Raw genomic sequence first — 18,888 nt, forward strand, 5'->3', positions numbered from 1 at the left:
AATCAACTCAAGAACCACTGAACCGCAATTAACTCAAGAAAAAATGACGAGCACCGAAGGCCGGATTCGAACCGGTGTCTTTTAGCAATCCGGGCCAAACGCCATGAACCCCTAGGCCACCTCGCCACAGCGGAAGCCGTCGAAATTTCTGTTCTATATGTCATCTTTGTAAGACTAGGCGTCTTTGACCAACTCTAACTCTCTCTTTTCTTTAATATATGACATCTTATTTCGATTTTTAAGATCATATTTATTCGGAAAGATCACTCGAGCTAGCTACGAGTACGAGCTTGGTTGGAAAACGCTGCCCTGTCCGTTTATGACATGAATATTATGTAATTTATGTATGATGGAATTGTCTTTCATTTGTCGAAAAATATGCCGTCCCTATCGCACTTACAAATAGTGCGATATGGGACGGCCTGCTATTTTATCGTCTATCGCGCGACCATGCTTCCCGTGCAGGAAGAAGTCGGAGCGAGTCTTATACAGGTATACTTAAACAAAATTAAGTACCAACGGTCTTATAATAACTAATTAGGGTTTGCCTACAGAACTTATTCAGCATATGAAATGATCTAAACTGTCATTTCCTCGGATTAAGGTCAACAATTTGTGTGTATGAACCTTGTCGTAATGTATGAAGATGTTGATCCTATTGTTGCGCGAAAGTTACGATCAACGCTTAGTATTCTACGCGCTTGCGCATTATGACGCCTTTCTAGTTTGAAAGGACGTATGTGGGAGGACAAGTGCTTTGCCGCAGACATATACAACGTGCACTTTTTTCATTAAAAAAACAACTAACAGAAAGGGAAGATTACTTTACAAGAAGATGTCTCTGTTTAGGCTTCCTTATAATATAGTTAAAAGCAAATGAGCACAGGAATCCCTTGATGGCGACCGATATTAACATTGTATCTATCTTTCTTAGTCATAATGACTTACGATTTACAACAACCTATTGTTATACCTACTTGGCACACATTTCGCATTCTACATACCTAAGAATTTTATTTTTTATTAGAAATAATAACCATAAAACAAAACACGATCATTATGATTTCATAATTTTCATATGCATACTACCTATACAATTTTTTTTTAACTTATTTCAATAATAACATATGTCTAGATTGTTCACATTTATTCTAATACTAAACAACAAAACTCTACAGTAACGTAATAATAATTATATATTTTTATATACTAAGTAAATATCAAACAAGAGAGATGCGATATCTATCCACACATGTCTGCGTCACTTACGACATTTTGTACGAAAAAATTATAGAACAATATGACACGGACGACCTGTTTCTTTCACTTGTTTGTTTGCTTATTTAAACTATGTGTGAATAATAATAGTGGTTAAAAGGGTATTTTATGTTGTGTTTGCTCGTATGAAACGTGCACAAGACCGGAAAATGGTGCTATTAGAATGAAAATTCGGAAAAACTACATTTATAAACAACGCTGACTTTCTCCTACCCTAAATACATGAAGTATATCGTAATACGACGATATAATTTTGACGACCGGTCTGGCTCAGCCGGCAGTGACCCTGCCTGCTAAGCCGCGGTCCTGGGTTCGAATCCCGGTAAGGGCATTTATTTGTGTGATGATCACAGATTGTTCCTGAGTCATGGATGTTTTCTATGTATATAAGTATGTATTTTATCTATTTAAGTATGTATATCGTCGCTTAGCACCCATAGTACAAGCTTTGCTTGGTTTGGGGCTAAGTTGATCTGTGTAAGGTGTCCCAAAGAAAAAAAAAATACGATATGGATCGGATATGCCAAAGTCAAACATGAACTTGTTTAAAGATAGGCCAGTTTAATCCAGGTTTAATCTCTGACTTTGACAGGACTGACGCAGTGACACTTTACTCACATCTTAATTACAAACGAAATACTTAAAACCCAACTGCAATGTATGTTGTAAGTTATCCACAGTAAAATATAGACATATGCCACTGCGGACTTTTTGGTAGACCTATAGATACATATTATGTGTGCCTATATGTGAGGTATAATTCCGTCTAAAGGAGGTATAATGTCGTCATATTCCGATCAATTTAAAAGAAAGCCTTATATACGCTAAATAACGCTTTATGAAGCTATTAGTGGATAGCAAAACTAAAATGCGGTGTAAAAAAGGTGACTATGAGGAATTATTTGTGGAGTGTCGTATGCTGCCGGTTCATGAGGAGGTAGGGATGTTGCTGGCCTTAGATCAGTTCAACAATGATGAATTTAAAATCTACAAAAATAATTCTATATTAACAAGAAATAGTACTAAAAACGTATTACTAATCCCGTCGTGTGGTTATAATTATTATGGAAAAAGAAGTAGGAAGTACTTAATCCCCAAATTGTATAATGAGTTGCCTAATAATATAAAGGAATGTAAGTCACTGCGTATGTTTAAAATTAAAATGAAAAACTTTCTCTTAGAAAAATTAAAGTTGAAATTACTGTAAAATGTAAATCAAAGCTGTACCTAGAATTTATCCACTTAGATAGTTATTTTCATAGATAATTTGAAGTTAAAACTCTCTGTAAGCAATACATCAAAACTGTACCTAGCGTAAACTTACTTAGATAGTTCTACCCACTTAGATTATGTAAGGGAGTCCCCTCTGCCAACAAACTGTCCTGCAGTTTGGCAGAAGATTTAATGTTGTTAAAAAAGGGTTTATTTTGAGAATAAACGATTTTTTTTAATATACGAAATATACGTTTAAAGCTTCCTCAAGAGTCATTCTAATCGTAAACGAAAACAGCATGAGAATCCGTTCAGTAGTTTTTGAGTGTATCGCGAATACAGATAGACGCGACGGGGGACTGTTTTATAAGGTGTAGAGATAATTTTGTCAATATGCCCTTAGAAGTTTTGTTCAAACACGACGGTATAGTTAAATTGCGTAACATCAAATTCCCTTTAATACCAAACAGTAGTTACCGGACACGGCGGCTAAAATAGACACTTTCACCCAAACTAATTAAATACGTCACAGTGACGTCACAATTACCTGTTAGTGGACTCAATGGAGTGGAGCTGAGCAAACGGGTCGCAATTTGGAAAAATTCTGAATATACTGAATACTGACCCATTTTCATTGCTTTAGCGTGTCATTATAGAAGTTTTAAATTACTTGCGAATAAAGATGAGAATGTTTTATTTGGTTTTGGAATTGAGATTATTCACAGTTAATATGATATTTTTGGAGTAGGTACTAACTGTAAAGTTCTTTTTATTAGAATTTACAGGTATTTAATTTAAGTTTTTAATAACTCGATTTAGAAGATAATTAGGTATGTTTCATAACTCGATTTAAAAATCAGAATACTCGATATTATTCTTTTTGCCACTAAACGCATAGGTGATTGAACATACCTAATTGAATTTTAATTATTCAGATATTCACAAATCGTATTTTCATGCGATAATCAATGTTTTTTTATGATTAATTACTCACTTGATTTATTACTAATGAATTCTTTCAAATGCTAAAAAAACTATATCGGTAGCAAACTGAAATACATAAACTTATAATTTATTTGATAATAAAGTCATATCATTAATAAACATAGCTAAAACGAGGGTACTTTCACCCGCACCAATTAAACTACGTCATTGTGACATCAGGGATGCCAGTCAACGGATAGTGGTAGCTAGTGATAGTTAAACTGATACTTGTTTAATTCATGATAGATAATTAGAATAATAAAGACAGATAGTTTACTCGTATAAAGCTTCATTTTAAATAATCCAAGTAACAATAGTATAAAATAAAGTCGTAAGAGCCAAGGTCAACAAACGTGTGATCTAAGGCTTTTTAATATTTACTGTCTAATATATGTAGTGTAAACTCTGTTCGACGAAACCAGCCAGGCAATCATGCTCGCGCGATAAACGATAAAAAAACGGGCCGTCCCTATTGCACTTGTATAGTATGAATTTTCTGAGATGAACTTTTCGGTTTTGCCCTAATCTGTTAAACAAAGGCCTTTGTTTCTATTATTCGCGGCGGTTAGCTCCCGTTTCCACAGTACGTGCTAAAGTCTCAGTGTAGTTAAAAAGCAACTATCATGATAGCAATAAGTTTCAAATTTATTAAAGAGTTTGCAGTGTGCAGGTAACTTTTTTTGAAGATGACAAAACGTGTTATCTCCGAAAGGGCTTTTTATGGATTTGAACCTTATTGCTATCATGATAGTTGCTTTTTAACTACATTGAGACTATAGCACGTGCCGTTTAAACGGGAGCTAACCGCCGCGAATAATAGAAACAAAGGCCTTTGTTTAACAGTAGGGAGTATGTCGCCGCGAGATAGACTACCCGTCCTTATGTCATTAATACAGTTAGAAGAAGACGTGGCATCTATCTCGCGGCGACATACTCCCGCGGCCATCATGTGCTAGGCCTACAGATTAGGGCAAAATCGAAAAGTTCATCTCAGAAAATTCATACTATAATAGTGCCTGCTGTTTTATCATTTATCGCGCGACCATACTTGCCTGCAGGAAGCGGTAACTTAGGTTAGCGCAGCGGCCTGAATTTTGACTTTTTCCGGCCGGACGACAGAAAATACATTTTAAAGAACATTTTTTTACACGTACCGAACTAGTCCCACACTATATTTGCTATAAAAAAACTCCGTGTGTATCATGTTCTTAGTTAGATAAGTTGAGGTTTGGAACGCACCTGATTATCACGTGACCGACGCGTCCTGTCTGTCAAGGGAAGACGAACTTGTAACCGTCAAGAGAATAGGTACACATTGATCTTAAAAGAATTGTTAATTGTTTTATTTACGATCGTGCACTCGATCTAATTTTTATAATATTATGATTTTTCAGATTATAAAATTTAAAACTGTTGCCGGCCTAAGATGATAATCGTTTGTGCAACAAAACGTTAGCTATCTTTTAATCGTACACATATCGTTTCGTTGTGTAAAACGATTGCATCTTGTCTACGCGGTTAGGTCACGCGACTAAATATCTGTCTTTATTAGTTATGCGTCTGTGTTGAGTGATAGCGACAGTGAAATGGTTCGACCTTATTAATTCATAATAAGTATTTAACATGTCGATGCCTCGAAAACTGACGCGACTGGATTGACTGCTAAATAAATTATACATATTCTTCATATAATGTGGTTTCTGTCCGTGAAATTTGATGATTTTACGGTCACTCGAATATCTATCTCGATACGAAAGTATATCTACTTATATCGGTTCAGTGGTTTAAAGAGCACAAAGATAACAAATATACAGGCTTTTCTACGCAATACCAAATTGGTAAGAATCGTTAATACTTGAAAAATATAATAATTAGATTTTACACTGTAACAATATTTTTGAATATGAAAATCATCAATGATTTGACATTATTAGTGCGAGTAGTGCGACAATAGCAAAGTAATCTTCTGTAGACGATTTGTTCTAAGACAGGCAGTATTAGGATCTGACGCTGACGGTAAAGCTTCGCTTCGGCATTCCTGAATTAGCATTTTACACACAGTTAAATATTATGCATATGCAGTCTTCCACCATCGTTTTGCAGACGGCTGAGTTTTCGGTATTGCTGGCCCTATCACCACCGGCCGGCGGCCGTTATCCACCCTTAGCCCGGGTGACACCGTTTGTATCAGACGTAGGCGACCGGAGGCTTGGGCTAGCTTGCAGTATAGTAGGTATATTTAATGTTCTAGTAAGTACAACTGCCTACAGTAGCCCGCCTCAAGGCCTATTTTAATTTGCAGCGACCAATAATAGCCGGGTATTTAAATCAGTCCAGCTGCGAACTGCTAATGAACTAAGGCGCCTGCACTTTATTGGATTTAACCTACTTTTGACTGACTCAAATCAAAAAATTGTATTGGACATTAATTTTCAATGTACTTACTAGGTTTTCATTTGGGACAGCCGAACTGTTAAGAGGGCAATTAATAATTCCCTATCCATACTGCTTTTCATTGTTTACTTATTTTTAATTCATGTTTTTAATGAATGATGTAAACCGTAAACTATGTTCTAAAGTTTGATTTTTAAATTTTGGTTTTGTTTTGATTACTTATTCTTTTAGCTTTAAATAATTATCTCTTCTCTAACTAAGAATAGCCCCGATTAGTCCCTGGTGAAGGTATTCATGAGGACTGTTGTTGTTTACGATTCGACTTGATTTCTTGTTATAAAAAAAACACGGCTCTGATTGCATTGCATGGCATTGATTAATTTACTAGCCAACCATCCTGCCCAGTTTCACACTCGGTAAAATTAGTACAATCACCTTTAATCATTTGTTATACCAACGAAAGCAGCAAAAGTATCTAACACGATCTTACTTTTAGAAAATAGGATAGTGTCGCATATTTTTGCATCCTTCGAAAAGTAATTATCAACTAAGAAAATAAGATTTTTACATTCCACAGCATTATATGACAAGATGTTATTTATTATCTCCCAAATGTCTCTGAGAATTGGCAAAACTTTCATTTTATTGAATCACCAATAGAATTTAAAAATGAAAGGAATGACTGAAACCTCGTGTGACTAAGATAAGATCGGCATTGTTAGGTACCTACTCTTACTTTTGACTTTTGAGTTGCTCAATTTAAGTAGGTATAATAGCTAGGTTCGAACTGTGTGGTAACGTTACTTAGGTTTTGTAACGTAGGATGAGTCTATGATATTATTATTATCACATCAATTGCAGGTATGTAGGTACTTATAGCACCGGCAAATAATGTAAGTATATAAGACTATTTTGTACCTATAGAGCAAGACGTGACGTAGGTTCGTTTAAAAATTGCATATCTTACAAGAACTTCTACCAATAAAATAGGAAGGTGATATGAACATAAGTGAAGCTTCTTTAAAAAAAAAACATAAGATATTTGGTGAATTCATGGCTGCGTTCGTGTCTCGCAAATGGTCTCGTCGGAAGATCAGCGCTGACCTCCGGGTCGGCATTATGCTAAGACGGGACCATTTCGTGATAAACTTACCAATCCCTTGTACATGTGTAGTTTTTAGTCATACTTTATGCATAATCTGTACTTTTTAAGTTTATTGCGAATAAATATTTTGATTATGATTATGATTAATTCAAGTCTCATCTAAGTCAAAGTCCAAGTCAAATGTCTACTTTTAAATGAATTCTAAGCCTTTGTGGCAGCAATAACAGACGTCAAAAAGTTAAATTGAACATAAACCAATTTGTAATATCAATAATACTTAAGGCCAATTTTGTTGACAAAGTGTGCTACGGTTATTTTACGTCAACCTTCTATTAAATTACGAAGTTTTATTTAACACGCGTCTGCGTCTCAAGTCTGTTATCAAAATTGTTGCAGAGTTAGCTTGGTCTGACTATCTGAAAATGTCAACACTATATATTTACCCTAGAAACTAAAAAAAAGTGGGAGTCGTGCAAAAAGCCATTGCCATTGACACAGAAAGACTGCAACGGCATTCGTTCCGAGTTGTCGACGCCCGTTGTTACGGTTACGTTCCACGTACAACGTAGACGTAACCTAGCTTTTGTAATATGTGCTGTTTTTGAACCAATGACAATCTTTTGGTGGTTGTCAGTGTAATAACTCAATTAGGATGGTACTAATATTTTTTTTTCTAATGCGATCATGAATTTAACTATTCGACGAAAGTATCGCGTAGTTAGAAATTGGAGAATGTGAAACATAGACTAATCTAAGTAGGTTGTTTATTTAGTCACATGCAATCATTTACAGGTGAAAACATAAACCATACCGAGTAACGACTACTATGGGCCTATCCCCGAAATCACGAAAATCAAAATTGACTTTTTTTTTTTCGTTTTAATTCGAGTAAGTAATTTTTTAATTGTTGGAAACACTGAAAGTTTCTAAATGTTTATAACTACTAACTCAAAATTTCCAATTGAAATCTTGATCACATCTAAATAGTACATTACATCAGAGGCCGGGAAAATGAGGATTTCCGGCCAAGTGGGTATATGATACGAGGCCGGGAATCCGTTTTCACGCCGAGGCATGTATAGTGCTTTTCTCAAACATACAATGAAATAAAAAAAAAGCTCTAAAGGACAATATTTTATAAAAAAAAGTTACTTTGCAGGCCTAGGCCTAAAAAATAATATGAAATCCCTTTACAGTCCTCTCGAGTTGTTGCGCCCAAAAAGCGATACTTTTCAGCCCATTTTAAGGAACGTAAAGACAATATTTCATTGCATGTTTGAGAAAAAGAATTTTATTACATCTACATAAGCAGTATCATAAGATTCATAAGAAGTGGTATCATTGGGTACGTTAATAGTTAGAACTTGGAACTTTACACTACACATTGCCAACTTAGTCAATTAATTAATGAGAGACTTAGAGATATATGCCCATTTAATTGAAAATGCGTCGAAAGTTACAACGAAGAATCCTCGAAAGCCTCGAATTCTACTACAAGTCAAGTAGGTAGGTATTTAGATATCTGAAGTTTCAAACTTTCCTAAGGAAAGTAGCAGCAGTTGTGTAATTTGTGGAAAACATTAAAAATTTAAGAAACTAAAATGGGTAAAAGAAATTAAGGAAAACTAAAAATAAAACACTTTCCATTGTGTGGTATGAAATGGAGCAATCGAGCTATAAGTATAGTTCAAAAAGTGTGTTTAAGCATTAAACATCTCACAGAAAGGTACTTTTCTGCCCTCCTGTCCGAAAGCTTCAAATTTCAGGACGCTGCGATAACTAAGCTGACTACGTCAAACAGAGAAATAATGTACACGCCTTGGTGAGTATATAGACCCAGAGCCCAGGCCCGCCAGACCTTCCTCAAATTCTCAAGGATGAAACTTTGGGACAATGTAGAGTTCATATCGGCGGTTAATGTGTGCATATTTTCTAGTTCGGCCCATCGGCCAATTTTTTGCTATCAAGTGATGAAGGTGAAAAAAAAAGGTGCTTACTTTCCTTAAATTCTCAAGGCTGATTTTTATATATGTGTTAGAGCACGTTGTTAGAAATTGGTTATCATCAATGCCAGACCGTTTCCGCCGGCCATAACTTTTACCAGACGCGACAAAGTTGGCAAAAAACGACTCTAACTTACCTCATTTTCTCAAGCCTGATTTTGATATATGATACGCAGGGACCTGTAACTAGACCGTTTGTAAGCAGCCAGACTAATCGGATAGACCCAACCATCCGCCAGACCGACTTAAAGTTTCGATATGAGCATTAGTAGAATTGAAATATTCCGGGTCTATAAAAGCTAAAAACTTGAATTTTCTACATTAAGCTACGTGTATATTGTATACTTGACGTAATAAGCGACTTTCAAAAATTTTACTTCTAAGGAAATAAAAAAATTAAAGTTTATATGTGGTGCAAGATTAATTTCAAGCTATGAATTTTATTTACACTGCGTAAGTACATGTGTATTTTATTATAAATGCGTATCATATACCAAAATCAGGCTTGAGAAAATGAGGTAAGTTAGAGTCGTTTTTTGCCAACTTTGTCGCGTCTGGTAAAAGTTATATTTATAATAAAATACACTTGTACTTACGCAGTGTAAATAAAATTCATAGCTTAAAATTAATCTTGCACCACATATAAACTTTCATTTTTTTATTTCCTTAGAAGTAAAATTTTTGAAAGTCGCTTATTACGTCAAGTATACAATATACACGTAGCTTAATGTAGAAAATTCAAGTTTTTAGCTTTTATAGACCCGGAATATTTCAATTCTACTAATGCTCATATCGAAACTTTAAGTCGGTCTGGCGGATGGTTGGGTCCATCCGATTGGTCTGGCTGCTTACAAACGGTCTAGTTACAGGTCCCTGCGTATCATATATCAAAATCAGGCTTGAGAAAATGAGGTAAGTTAGAGTCGTTTTTTGCCAACTTTGTCGCGTCTGGTAAAAGTTATATTTATAATAAAATACACATGTACTTACGCAGTGTAAATAAAATTCATAGCTTAAAATTAATCTTGCACCACATATAAACTTTAATTTTTTTATTTCCTTAGAAGTAAAATTTTTGAAAGTCGCTTATTACGTCAAGTATACAATATACACGTAGCTTAATGTAGAAAATTCAAGTTTTTAGCTTTTATAGACCCGGAATATTTCAATTCTACTAATGCTCATATCGAAACTTTAAGTCGGTCTGGCGGATGGTTGGGTCTATCCGATTAGTCTGGCTGCTTACAAACGGTCTAGTTACAGGTCCCTGCGTATCATATATCAAAATCAGGCTTGAGAAAATGAGGTAAGTTAGAGTCGTTTTTTGCCAACTTTGTCGCGTCTGGTAAAAGTTATGGCCGGCGGAAACGGTCTGGCATTGATGATAACCAATTTCTAACAACGTGCTCTAACACATATATAAAAATCAGCCTTGAGAATTTAAGGAAAGTAAGCACTTTTTTTTTTCACCTTCATCACTTGATAGCAAAAAATTGGCCGATGGTTGGTTATCATCAATGCCAGACCGTTTCCGCCGGCCATAACTTTTACCAGACGCGACAAAGTTGGCAAAAAACGACTCTAACTTACCTCATTTTCTCAAGCCTGATTTTGATATATGATACGCAGGGACCTGTAACTAGACCGTTTGTAAGCAGCCAGACTAATCGGATAGACCCAACCATCCGCCAGACCGACTTAAAGTTTCGATATGAGCATTAGTAGAATTGAAATATTCCGGGTCTATAAAAGCTAAAAACTTGAATTTTCTACATTAAGCTACGTGTATATTGTATACTTGACGTAATAAGCGACTTTCAAAAATTTTACTTCTAAGGAAATAAAAAAATTAAAGTTTATATGTGGTGCAAGATTAATTTCAAGCTATGAATTTTATTTACACTGCGTAAGTACATGTGTATTTTATTATAAATGCGTATCATATACCAAAATCAGGCTTGAGAAAATGAGGTAAGTTAGAGTCGTTTTTTGCCAACTTTGTCGCGTCTGGTAAAAGTTATATTTATAATAAAATACACTTGTACTTACGCAGTGTAAATAAAATTCATAGCTTAAAATTAATCTTGCACCACATATAAACTTTCATTTTTTTATTTCCTTAGAAGTAAAATTTTTGAAAGTCGCTTATTACGTCAAGTATACAATATACACGTAGCTTAATGTAGAAAATTCAAGTTTTTAGCTTTTATAGACCCGGAATATTTCAATTCTACTAATGCTCATATCGAAACTTTAAGTCGGTCTGGCGGATGGTTGGGTCCATCCGATTGGTCTGGCTGCTTACAAACGGTCTAGTTACAGGTCCCTGCGTATCATATATCAAAATCAGGCTTGAGAAAATGAGGTAAGTTAGAGTCGTTTTTTGCCAACTTTGTCGCGTCTGGTAAAAGTTATATTTATAATAAAATACACATGTACTTACGCAGTGTAAATAAAATTCATAGCTTAAAATTAATCTTGCACCACATATAAACTTTATTTTTTTTATTTCCTTAGAAGTAAAATTTTTGAAAGTCGCTTATTACGTCAAGTATACAATATACACGTAGCTTAATGTAGAAAATTCAAGTTTTTAGCTTTTATAGACCCGGAATATTTCAATTCTACTAATGCTCATATCGAAACTTTAAGTCGGTCTGGCGGATGGTTGGGTCTATCCGATTAGTCTGGCTGCTTACAAACGGTCTAGTTACAGGTCCCTGCGTATCATATATCAAAATCAGGCTTGAGAAAATGAGGTAAGTTAGAGTCGTTTTTTGCCAACTTTGTCGCGTCTGGTAAAAGTTATGGCCGGCGGAAACGGTCTGGCATTGATGATAACCAATTTCTAACAACGTGCTCTAACACATATATAAAAATCAGCCTTGAGAATTTAAGGAAAGTAAGCACTTTTTTTTTCACCTTCATCACTTGATAGCAAAAAATTGGCCGATGGGCCGAACTAGAAAATATGCACACATTAAACGCCGATGTGAACTCTACATTGTCCCAAAGTTTCATCCTTGAGAATTTGAGGAAGGTCTGGCGGGCCTGGGCTCTTGATCTAATATAAGAAAGCCTCAAATCACACGTTTTAGACCTCGGTTCCGCCTCGGCCGAAAATTACATGCGTAATCTACTATTACGCTACTATAGGCTAGTTTCCTATACTTAAAATAAAATATTTTGTGCAGTGTACGAAATAAAGCACCACATATTAGAAAATAAAAATATGGACAGTAGTTATTTTTAAACATAATTTATATTTTATAAGTCAATGAGAAAGATATAAAGCAAATGAATTGACCGTGACGTCGCTCCTCAGTATTTCATAGTAATTCGGTATTAGCAAATCGTTTTGACAGTAAAATTCTTAAAAAGTAGTCGATTTGACTAGTAGGAATCTAGCCTATTCTACCATTTTACTCATTTTACTTGTAGTCTTACTATTAAATTAAAACTACAAACAAAAGACTAAAAGTATCAAGATCAGTTGTCAATCGCTGCCGGATCTTGATAATAAGTGGAACTAATTATAATTACACCCGAAGGTCAACTATAGGTCAAACGCGGCACGGAGATATTTGGTTTGTCAACTTTATCAAAAGTAAAATAGCTTTATAACGACATGGCGAGGCGAGGCTTACCATGAGTGTTTCGTAAACGTCTCATCTCGCTCGTACGAGATGTAAACTCGTAGTAACTGTCACGAACACAATATTAATGTTAGCCTGTTAATGTTAATTTAAGGAATAAATAAAAGATAAAGATTATCTGTGGATAATTAACTGAAAACAGATGAGGAGTGTCTTTTCAAAAGGGTCTATTTATTTCGCGACTCTACTTCTGATATAGACCTTAGGTGTATCTCATAAGACACACTGATAACCAGTGCTGAAATAAGAATAAGTCCATTTGAAAAGACACTCCTCAGATATACACGAAAGAAAAAACGACTAAGCCCAATGGTGGCCGAGCCAGGAATCGTAGCCACTAGACCACCCACCTGCAATTAGTACTCGTCGAAAAATCTCTATGGCATGTTATCTACGATTATCGATTACGAAGTATTTTATTAAGTCCCGTTATTTATTTTATTTTATTTCATTAGTAAAACACCTTTAATGATGTAATACCTACATTACTGATATAACTAGCAGCTTTTCTGCCTAAACGGCATTAAAACACAGTTTCAAAACGCTAAACACCAATTGAGGTGAACCCAATACTGAGTACTGGGTAATCATGGATGCTATTCCATTTGCATCTTAGACTAGTTACAGACTCGTGAATACCTGTTGAATTATTATCCTATTTAAAAATTTTGTATATACCTATTCCGGAATCAATTTTGAATCTTTATTTTACGAGTTACTACCTAACTAATTTTGGACGCCATTTGTTTGGAAGACTAAAGAAACAAAAGTACGAGTATAAAATAGAAAAGAAGAACATGTATTGCCGAAACATACAGCTTGAGATACATTTAAAAAGAAAAGAAAAAGAGAGATCTTATAAACAATTGCAGCTACAGTGTGTACGTGCTGCCGGCATATTATACTTCCAATTTTTTCACTTATCCACGTGGATAAGACATCTGTCACTCTCACACTTGACTGACATACTAGCCAAAGCGTGACAGATGCTCTATCCACATAGATAAGTGATAAAATTGGACGCATAATACGCCAGCCAGACTCGTACAAAGCTAACCCTGGTTCGCAGTGAAGATCGAGTCGCCAAGTAGTGTGCAATGTGTGCCGATGACCGCACGTCAGACGCTAGCGTGAGGTGCTGTACTGACTTGATGACATGTTTTGTAACGACCGTTGCTGCCAAATGTTGCAGAGTTTTGTGTATTGACAGCCTGCCAGGACAATGTTGCAGTGAAATCTTTCTATGAGTCAATATGTATAAGTATGCAAAAAACTGGACCTTAAAATTTCGCCAAGTAGTTCCCAATGTGAGTGACCTCTCATTGTGCATCGTACTCTAGTGTGAGGTAGATAATGTGCTTTGATGACATTCTTTGTGATGGCCGAGGTTACCAAGTATTACAGAATTTGTCATAAAAATTGGCAGCCTGAGATAAAACTTTAAGCATACTTCACTCAAATTTGGATAAAAGCCAATTGCTCAAAGGTTAACTGCATTTTTATCATGTTGTAAAATTAAATGATAGTATGTATGTATACCTAATAAAATTAAATGATAGTATGTATGTATACCTAATAAAGTTTTTTGCTATTAGGCATTTTCAGACAGCATACATTTCAATAAAAATATTGTGTTTGTTTTAATTACACAAACTTAATAATCTACATTCAGAATGTGAAAAAAGAACATTTTTAGACAGATTTTGTTCTTAATTGTCGTCACAAAACTGACAGCTAGTTAATTTTCGTTAACAACTTACGCTAATTGGGGGGACCCAAATTCTGAAAATGCCCTATAAGTCCTATAACTAAAAAGCTCTAAACTAACGCTACTAAACGGTGATCATGATCCTCTCAAATAAAGTTTCAACGTAAGTATGAGTTACAGTCATTTATTTAAAATGGTGTAATGTCAAACTAAATTGCGTTGAATCGCAATCAGTAATAGCGTGCCTATGCGCAATGGGCCACTTATGAGGAGCTTCTGCGCTGCTTATTATGCTATTAATCTTAGAAGTATTGAAGAGTCAGACCAAACTAATTTAACAGCCATTTGGGTAACATAAAGTGTTCTTTTTTTTATAATACGACATGGGGGAAACAAGTTGCTTGCGCAATGCCAGCAGAATTATGTGGGAATCTACCTTATTCATAAAAGTTCACTAAAGTTATCAAGCCGATAAAGTTTGTTTGTCCCTTTCCGACGTATAGGTGTGATAGAAAGGGACAAACGAACTTAATCGGCTTGATAACTTTAGTGAACGTTTATAATTTATAATTTCTATATAATTAATAACGTTTACTTGCGCAGTCTAAATTATCTGGGTCTAAAAACATTCAGTCTTACTCATATTTTGGCAGACGAATCGAAAAATTTCCTACTATACATGTATATTTAAATTCTCCAGAACTTTAATATTCATTTGTTAGTAATTTACAAACTGCACTTCTGTACATTACCAATTTATCTTTGAACGTCAATAACACTACTTAATCGTAATATCAACGACTTGCAATATATGTACTCGCTTTCGAGAGCAATTGGTCATGCTATAATCGAAAGTATACATGCATATCATTTTTAACAACACCACTTTTAGTTTTACCTTTGCTGTGCCTTACATCTTTGTGTTAAGGTTTATTTTCATTCAAGTGTACGGTGGAAATACTCGACAGATTAGTTAATGATGTTTGCATATTTTGATTTATGTTATGTTTCAATAGGTATGAAAATTAATACAGTTGTAGACGGATAAAAAAAAGTGTGGAGAAATTTTTATCATCAAGATTTTTTTTTATTATTTTAGCAATCAACGCTGGCTATGCCAGTGGCAAATAAGCACACCTACTCGTAGTATTTTAAAGGAGTATAATAAGGAAGCCTGCAATATTTTAACAAAAAGCATCTTCTTTGAAGAACTCTTATTTAAATACTTGAGAAAAACGGGCACTTTCTGCTTTCACCAGAGAAAAGGATACCTACAATAGAATACAGTGAAATAATATTTAGGTAGGTACTCCTTATTGCACCCGAATGATGAAAGACACCAGTGACGTTGTCGCTAAAAGGAATCTTAAATTTTTCAGTTGTAAATAAATAAATATTATAGGAATTTTTACAGAGTCCCACGGTAAGCTCACGTAGTGCTGTGGGTACTCAGAGTTGTGGAAGTAAACTTAGCCGGAGTTGCTTATGAACTGAATAATATGTTTTTCTCATCACTAGCTCGGAAACACGTGTTTTGTCCTTTAATACCAGCGGGTAAAAACGCATTTTATCCACTAGTGGTTAAAGTAATTTGACCTTGAATAAAGTCAAGGTCTACTAGTTTAAAATTGATAAAAGAAGGTGAATCTAGTAATAAAGATGATTTACTACCTGTGGAACTACTGAAAGCAGTGATAAACGCATTTTTTGCGTTGTAGTTTCCTCGCTATAGTGAGGGGAAAAGTTTTGTGTTACACTCGGGTGCAAATGTATTTTACTTCTCGTGTGTTAAAAAACTCGCAAGTTCAGGATTTTATTCTCGAATAACTCGCTTCGCTCGTGGTTCAACTATAGAATTCTTTCACTTGCTCGTTTTTCAATTCCACACTCGGCGTTAAAATACAACTTTGCCCCCTTGTATAACAAATAACTATTAACACTGTCAAAAATTAATTCGCAAGACAAAAGCTATTAAGCTATCAATAGCCATTTTAAGTATAGCACCTACACTTTTCTACCAAACGATACAGGACCAGTATTGCAAAGAATAAAAAAATACATAAATAAAATAAATATTGGGGACACCTTAAACAGATCAACTTAATAACAACTTAAAAGAAACCCTCCTAACAACAATATTTGCCCCATGAACCTATTCGAAACGCCGTTTCTAGATCACAATACAAATCCGTAAATCACAATTATCTCAGAATACGTAACATTTTCTCCGCAATGTCATAACAATAAACACTGATTTAGTCATATCTGAACCGTGCCGGCCATTTCTAATGAATTAAACACAGCTACATTCCAAAATACAACGGTACGTAGCCAAATGCTCAAACGCTTACGATAAAATCGTTATCGCAGCCTGTCTCTATCGCTCTTCTGTATTGACGCGATAGAGCCAGACTGCGTTTAGATCATCGTCTAGCGTCAACGGCGAACCCTAACATCTTAGCAACAAGATATACCTACCTTTGATAGTCAACACTGTAGACACAATACGGTTGAGTCCAATATCAAAAGAACCAGAGTAACATGACCTTGACAACCATTGAAATCTGTAAGAATTCGTAAATCGCATTTACTGGTATCCATCTAGCCCGCTGGTCATCAGAGCATCAACCCCACTTTCTATAGGCCGTTTACACTGATCTTCATTTATTCAGTCGATAACCCTCTCAACGCCGTATCTGAGAAATTTTTCAATAAAAAGACTACCGTAATACGTACAGATTAAGACTCATCTTTCGAGATGATGCCGAAGAGATGCGATAGTTTTAAGGAGTGTCACAGTCAATTTAACGCGCACGCAACTTTGTACGCGATATTTAGAATTATAATTTGTTAATTCGAGTAAATTGATCATTATGTTAAAGCGAGGTATGCGCATGCGATTGTCTTTTGTTTTTGACTAATAAGTGTGGATTGGGTGTAACATTGTTGTCAAGAGACTTTGTGAACTGATTACTTTCTGGTTTGGGTAGTGTTTGTTTAATTAAATGGAAAAAGGAAGGAATAATTGGCCTGATGACAGAAACAAACAATCAAGTAATCACAGTGAGCACAGATATTTGTTCCTGAGTCATGGATGTTTTCTATGTATATAAGTATTTATATATTATATACTCGTATATCGTTGTCTGAGTACCTGCAACACAAGCCTTCTTGAGCTTACCGTGGGACTCAGTCAATCTGTGTAAGAATGTCCTATAATATTTATTTATTTATTTATTTATAAGTAATGGTTTCAAATGAAAATATTTCCGAGGAACTGGGACGGCTTTCATCAGGTCAACTGGTTTAGAGCACCATGGATTCGTCAATTCCAGAGGGTGCACGTTCAAACCCAGTCGGAACGTTTTTTTTTTTCATAAATATTGAAATATCTCGTACGTTTTTGCTTGTTGAAAAATGGAGAACATACCTGAGTGGGTCGGAGAGCGCCGCCGATCGCCAACAGCGCGAGCGCCACGCACCACACCCCCGCACGCATCCTGGCGCTGCAACAAATAAAATTACAACCTTTATTATCTACTAGCTTTTAGCGTTAAAAAGAGACAAAAGTAGCCTATGTCACTCTCCATCCCTTCAACTATCTCCACTTAAAAAATCATGTCAATGCGTCGTTCCGTTTTGCCGTGAAAGACGCACAAACAAACAGACACACACACTTTCCCATTTATAATATTAGTACCTATGGATAAACCAAAGACATATGTAACTCCGTATAGACGGATAAAGTCTAAGAAAAAAAGTACCTCAAAGCCCTAGAGAAAAAGGTACGGTGGCCTAGATGGCGTTACACCTTTGGGGAACGCTCGGCTAGATGGCGCTAATATTAATATTTGACTTTTTAACACATATCAAGCTAACAATATGGGCCAAATTGTCAAAACTGAGGTTCAAAAGTTTTAAGCTTGTGTCGAGAGATGGCAGTCTATGCACTATGATTATATAAATTTCCCGTGCGTAGGTCACCAGACACCCGGACAAGTTTAGTGGAAACCTTCTTCACAAATTGCTTGGTGTGTGATGACCATGGTCGAAATGTTATAAAAAGAAAAAGCTTATTAAGTCGTTGCTTATCGAAAAGGCTTTTTATTCAATCGACGAATTTGTATTGTCTATGAAAAATGATCATTGATCCATAATCCATAGTCTAACTTATTATTGTTATAATTTAATACCTACTTATTATTGTTAATAATATTGATTATTTTTTAATGAACTGAATGACTTGTAAACTTGCAGTTATTTACCAATAAATTTTGTATATCTGTTTTGAAAGCAAGTGCTTCAAATATGTACCTAGTTGTTCTTTAAAAATGCATATTTACGGCACTTGTAAAGCTGGGCGTTTTCAGCAGCAGTCTCTGGTTTCTGGGTGGAGCGCTGGACATAGGACGGGACGGAGCCAAGGTAAGGTATCCACGCAGGTCTTATAGTAGCAATTTCAATTGCATCAGCACACTAACAATTCATACTCACGCAGGTCTTATAGTAGCAATTTCAATTGCATTAACAGTTAACACACTAACAATT

General features: G+C 35.3%; 1 protein-coding gene across 11 annotated transcripts in view; it reads right to left on the reverse strand.

Annotated features, from left to right (window-relative positions):
• LOC125229246 (mucin-17-like) overlaps positions 1–18,888 on the reverse strand; it is a 148,223-nt gene that overhangs the window by 89,203 nt on the left and 40,132 nt on the right. For all 11 annotated transcript variants that reach the window (XM_048134056.1, XM_048134064.1, XM_048134062.1 and 8 more), the window contains one exon: positions 17,771–17,846. In XM_048134056.1, coding sequence (XP_047990013.1) covers positions 17,771–17,839 — 69 coding nt within the window. In that variant the 5' untranslated portion in view covers positions 17,840–17,846. The remainder of the gene's footprint in view (positions 1–17,770; positions 17,847–18,888) is intronic.

The sequence above is a fragment of the Leguminivora glycinivorella genome, chromosome 8 (genome assembly GCF_023078275.1).
Source record: "Leguminivora glycinivorella isolate SPB_JAAS2020 chromosome 8, LegGlyc_1.1, whole genome shotgun sequence".
Taxonomy (NCBI): Eukaryota; Metazoa; Arthropoda; class Insecta; order Lepidoptera; family Tortricidae; genus Leguminivora; species Leguminivora glycinivorella.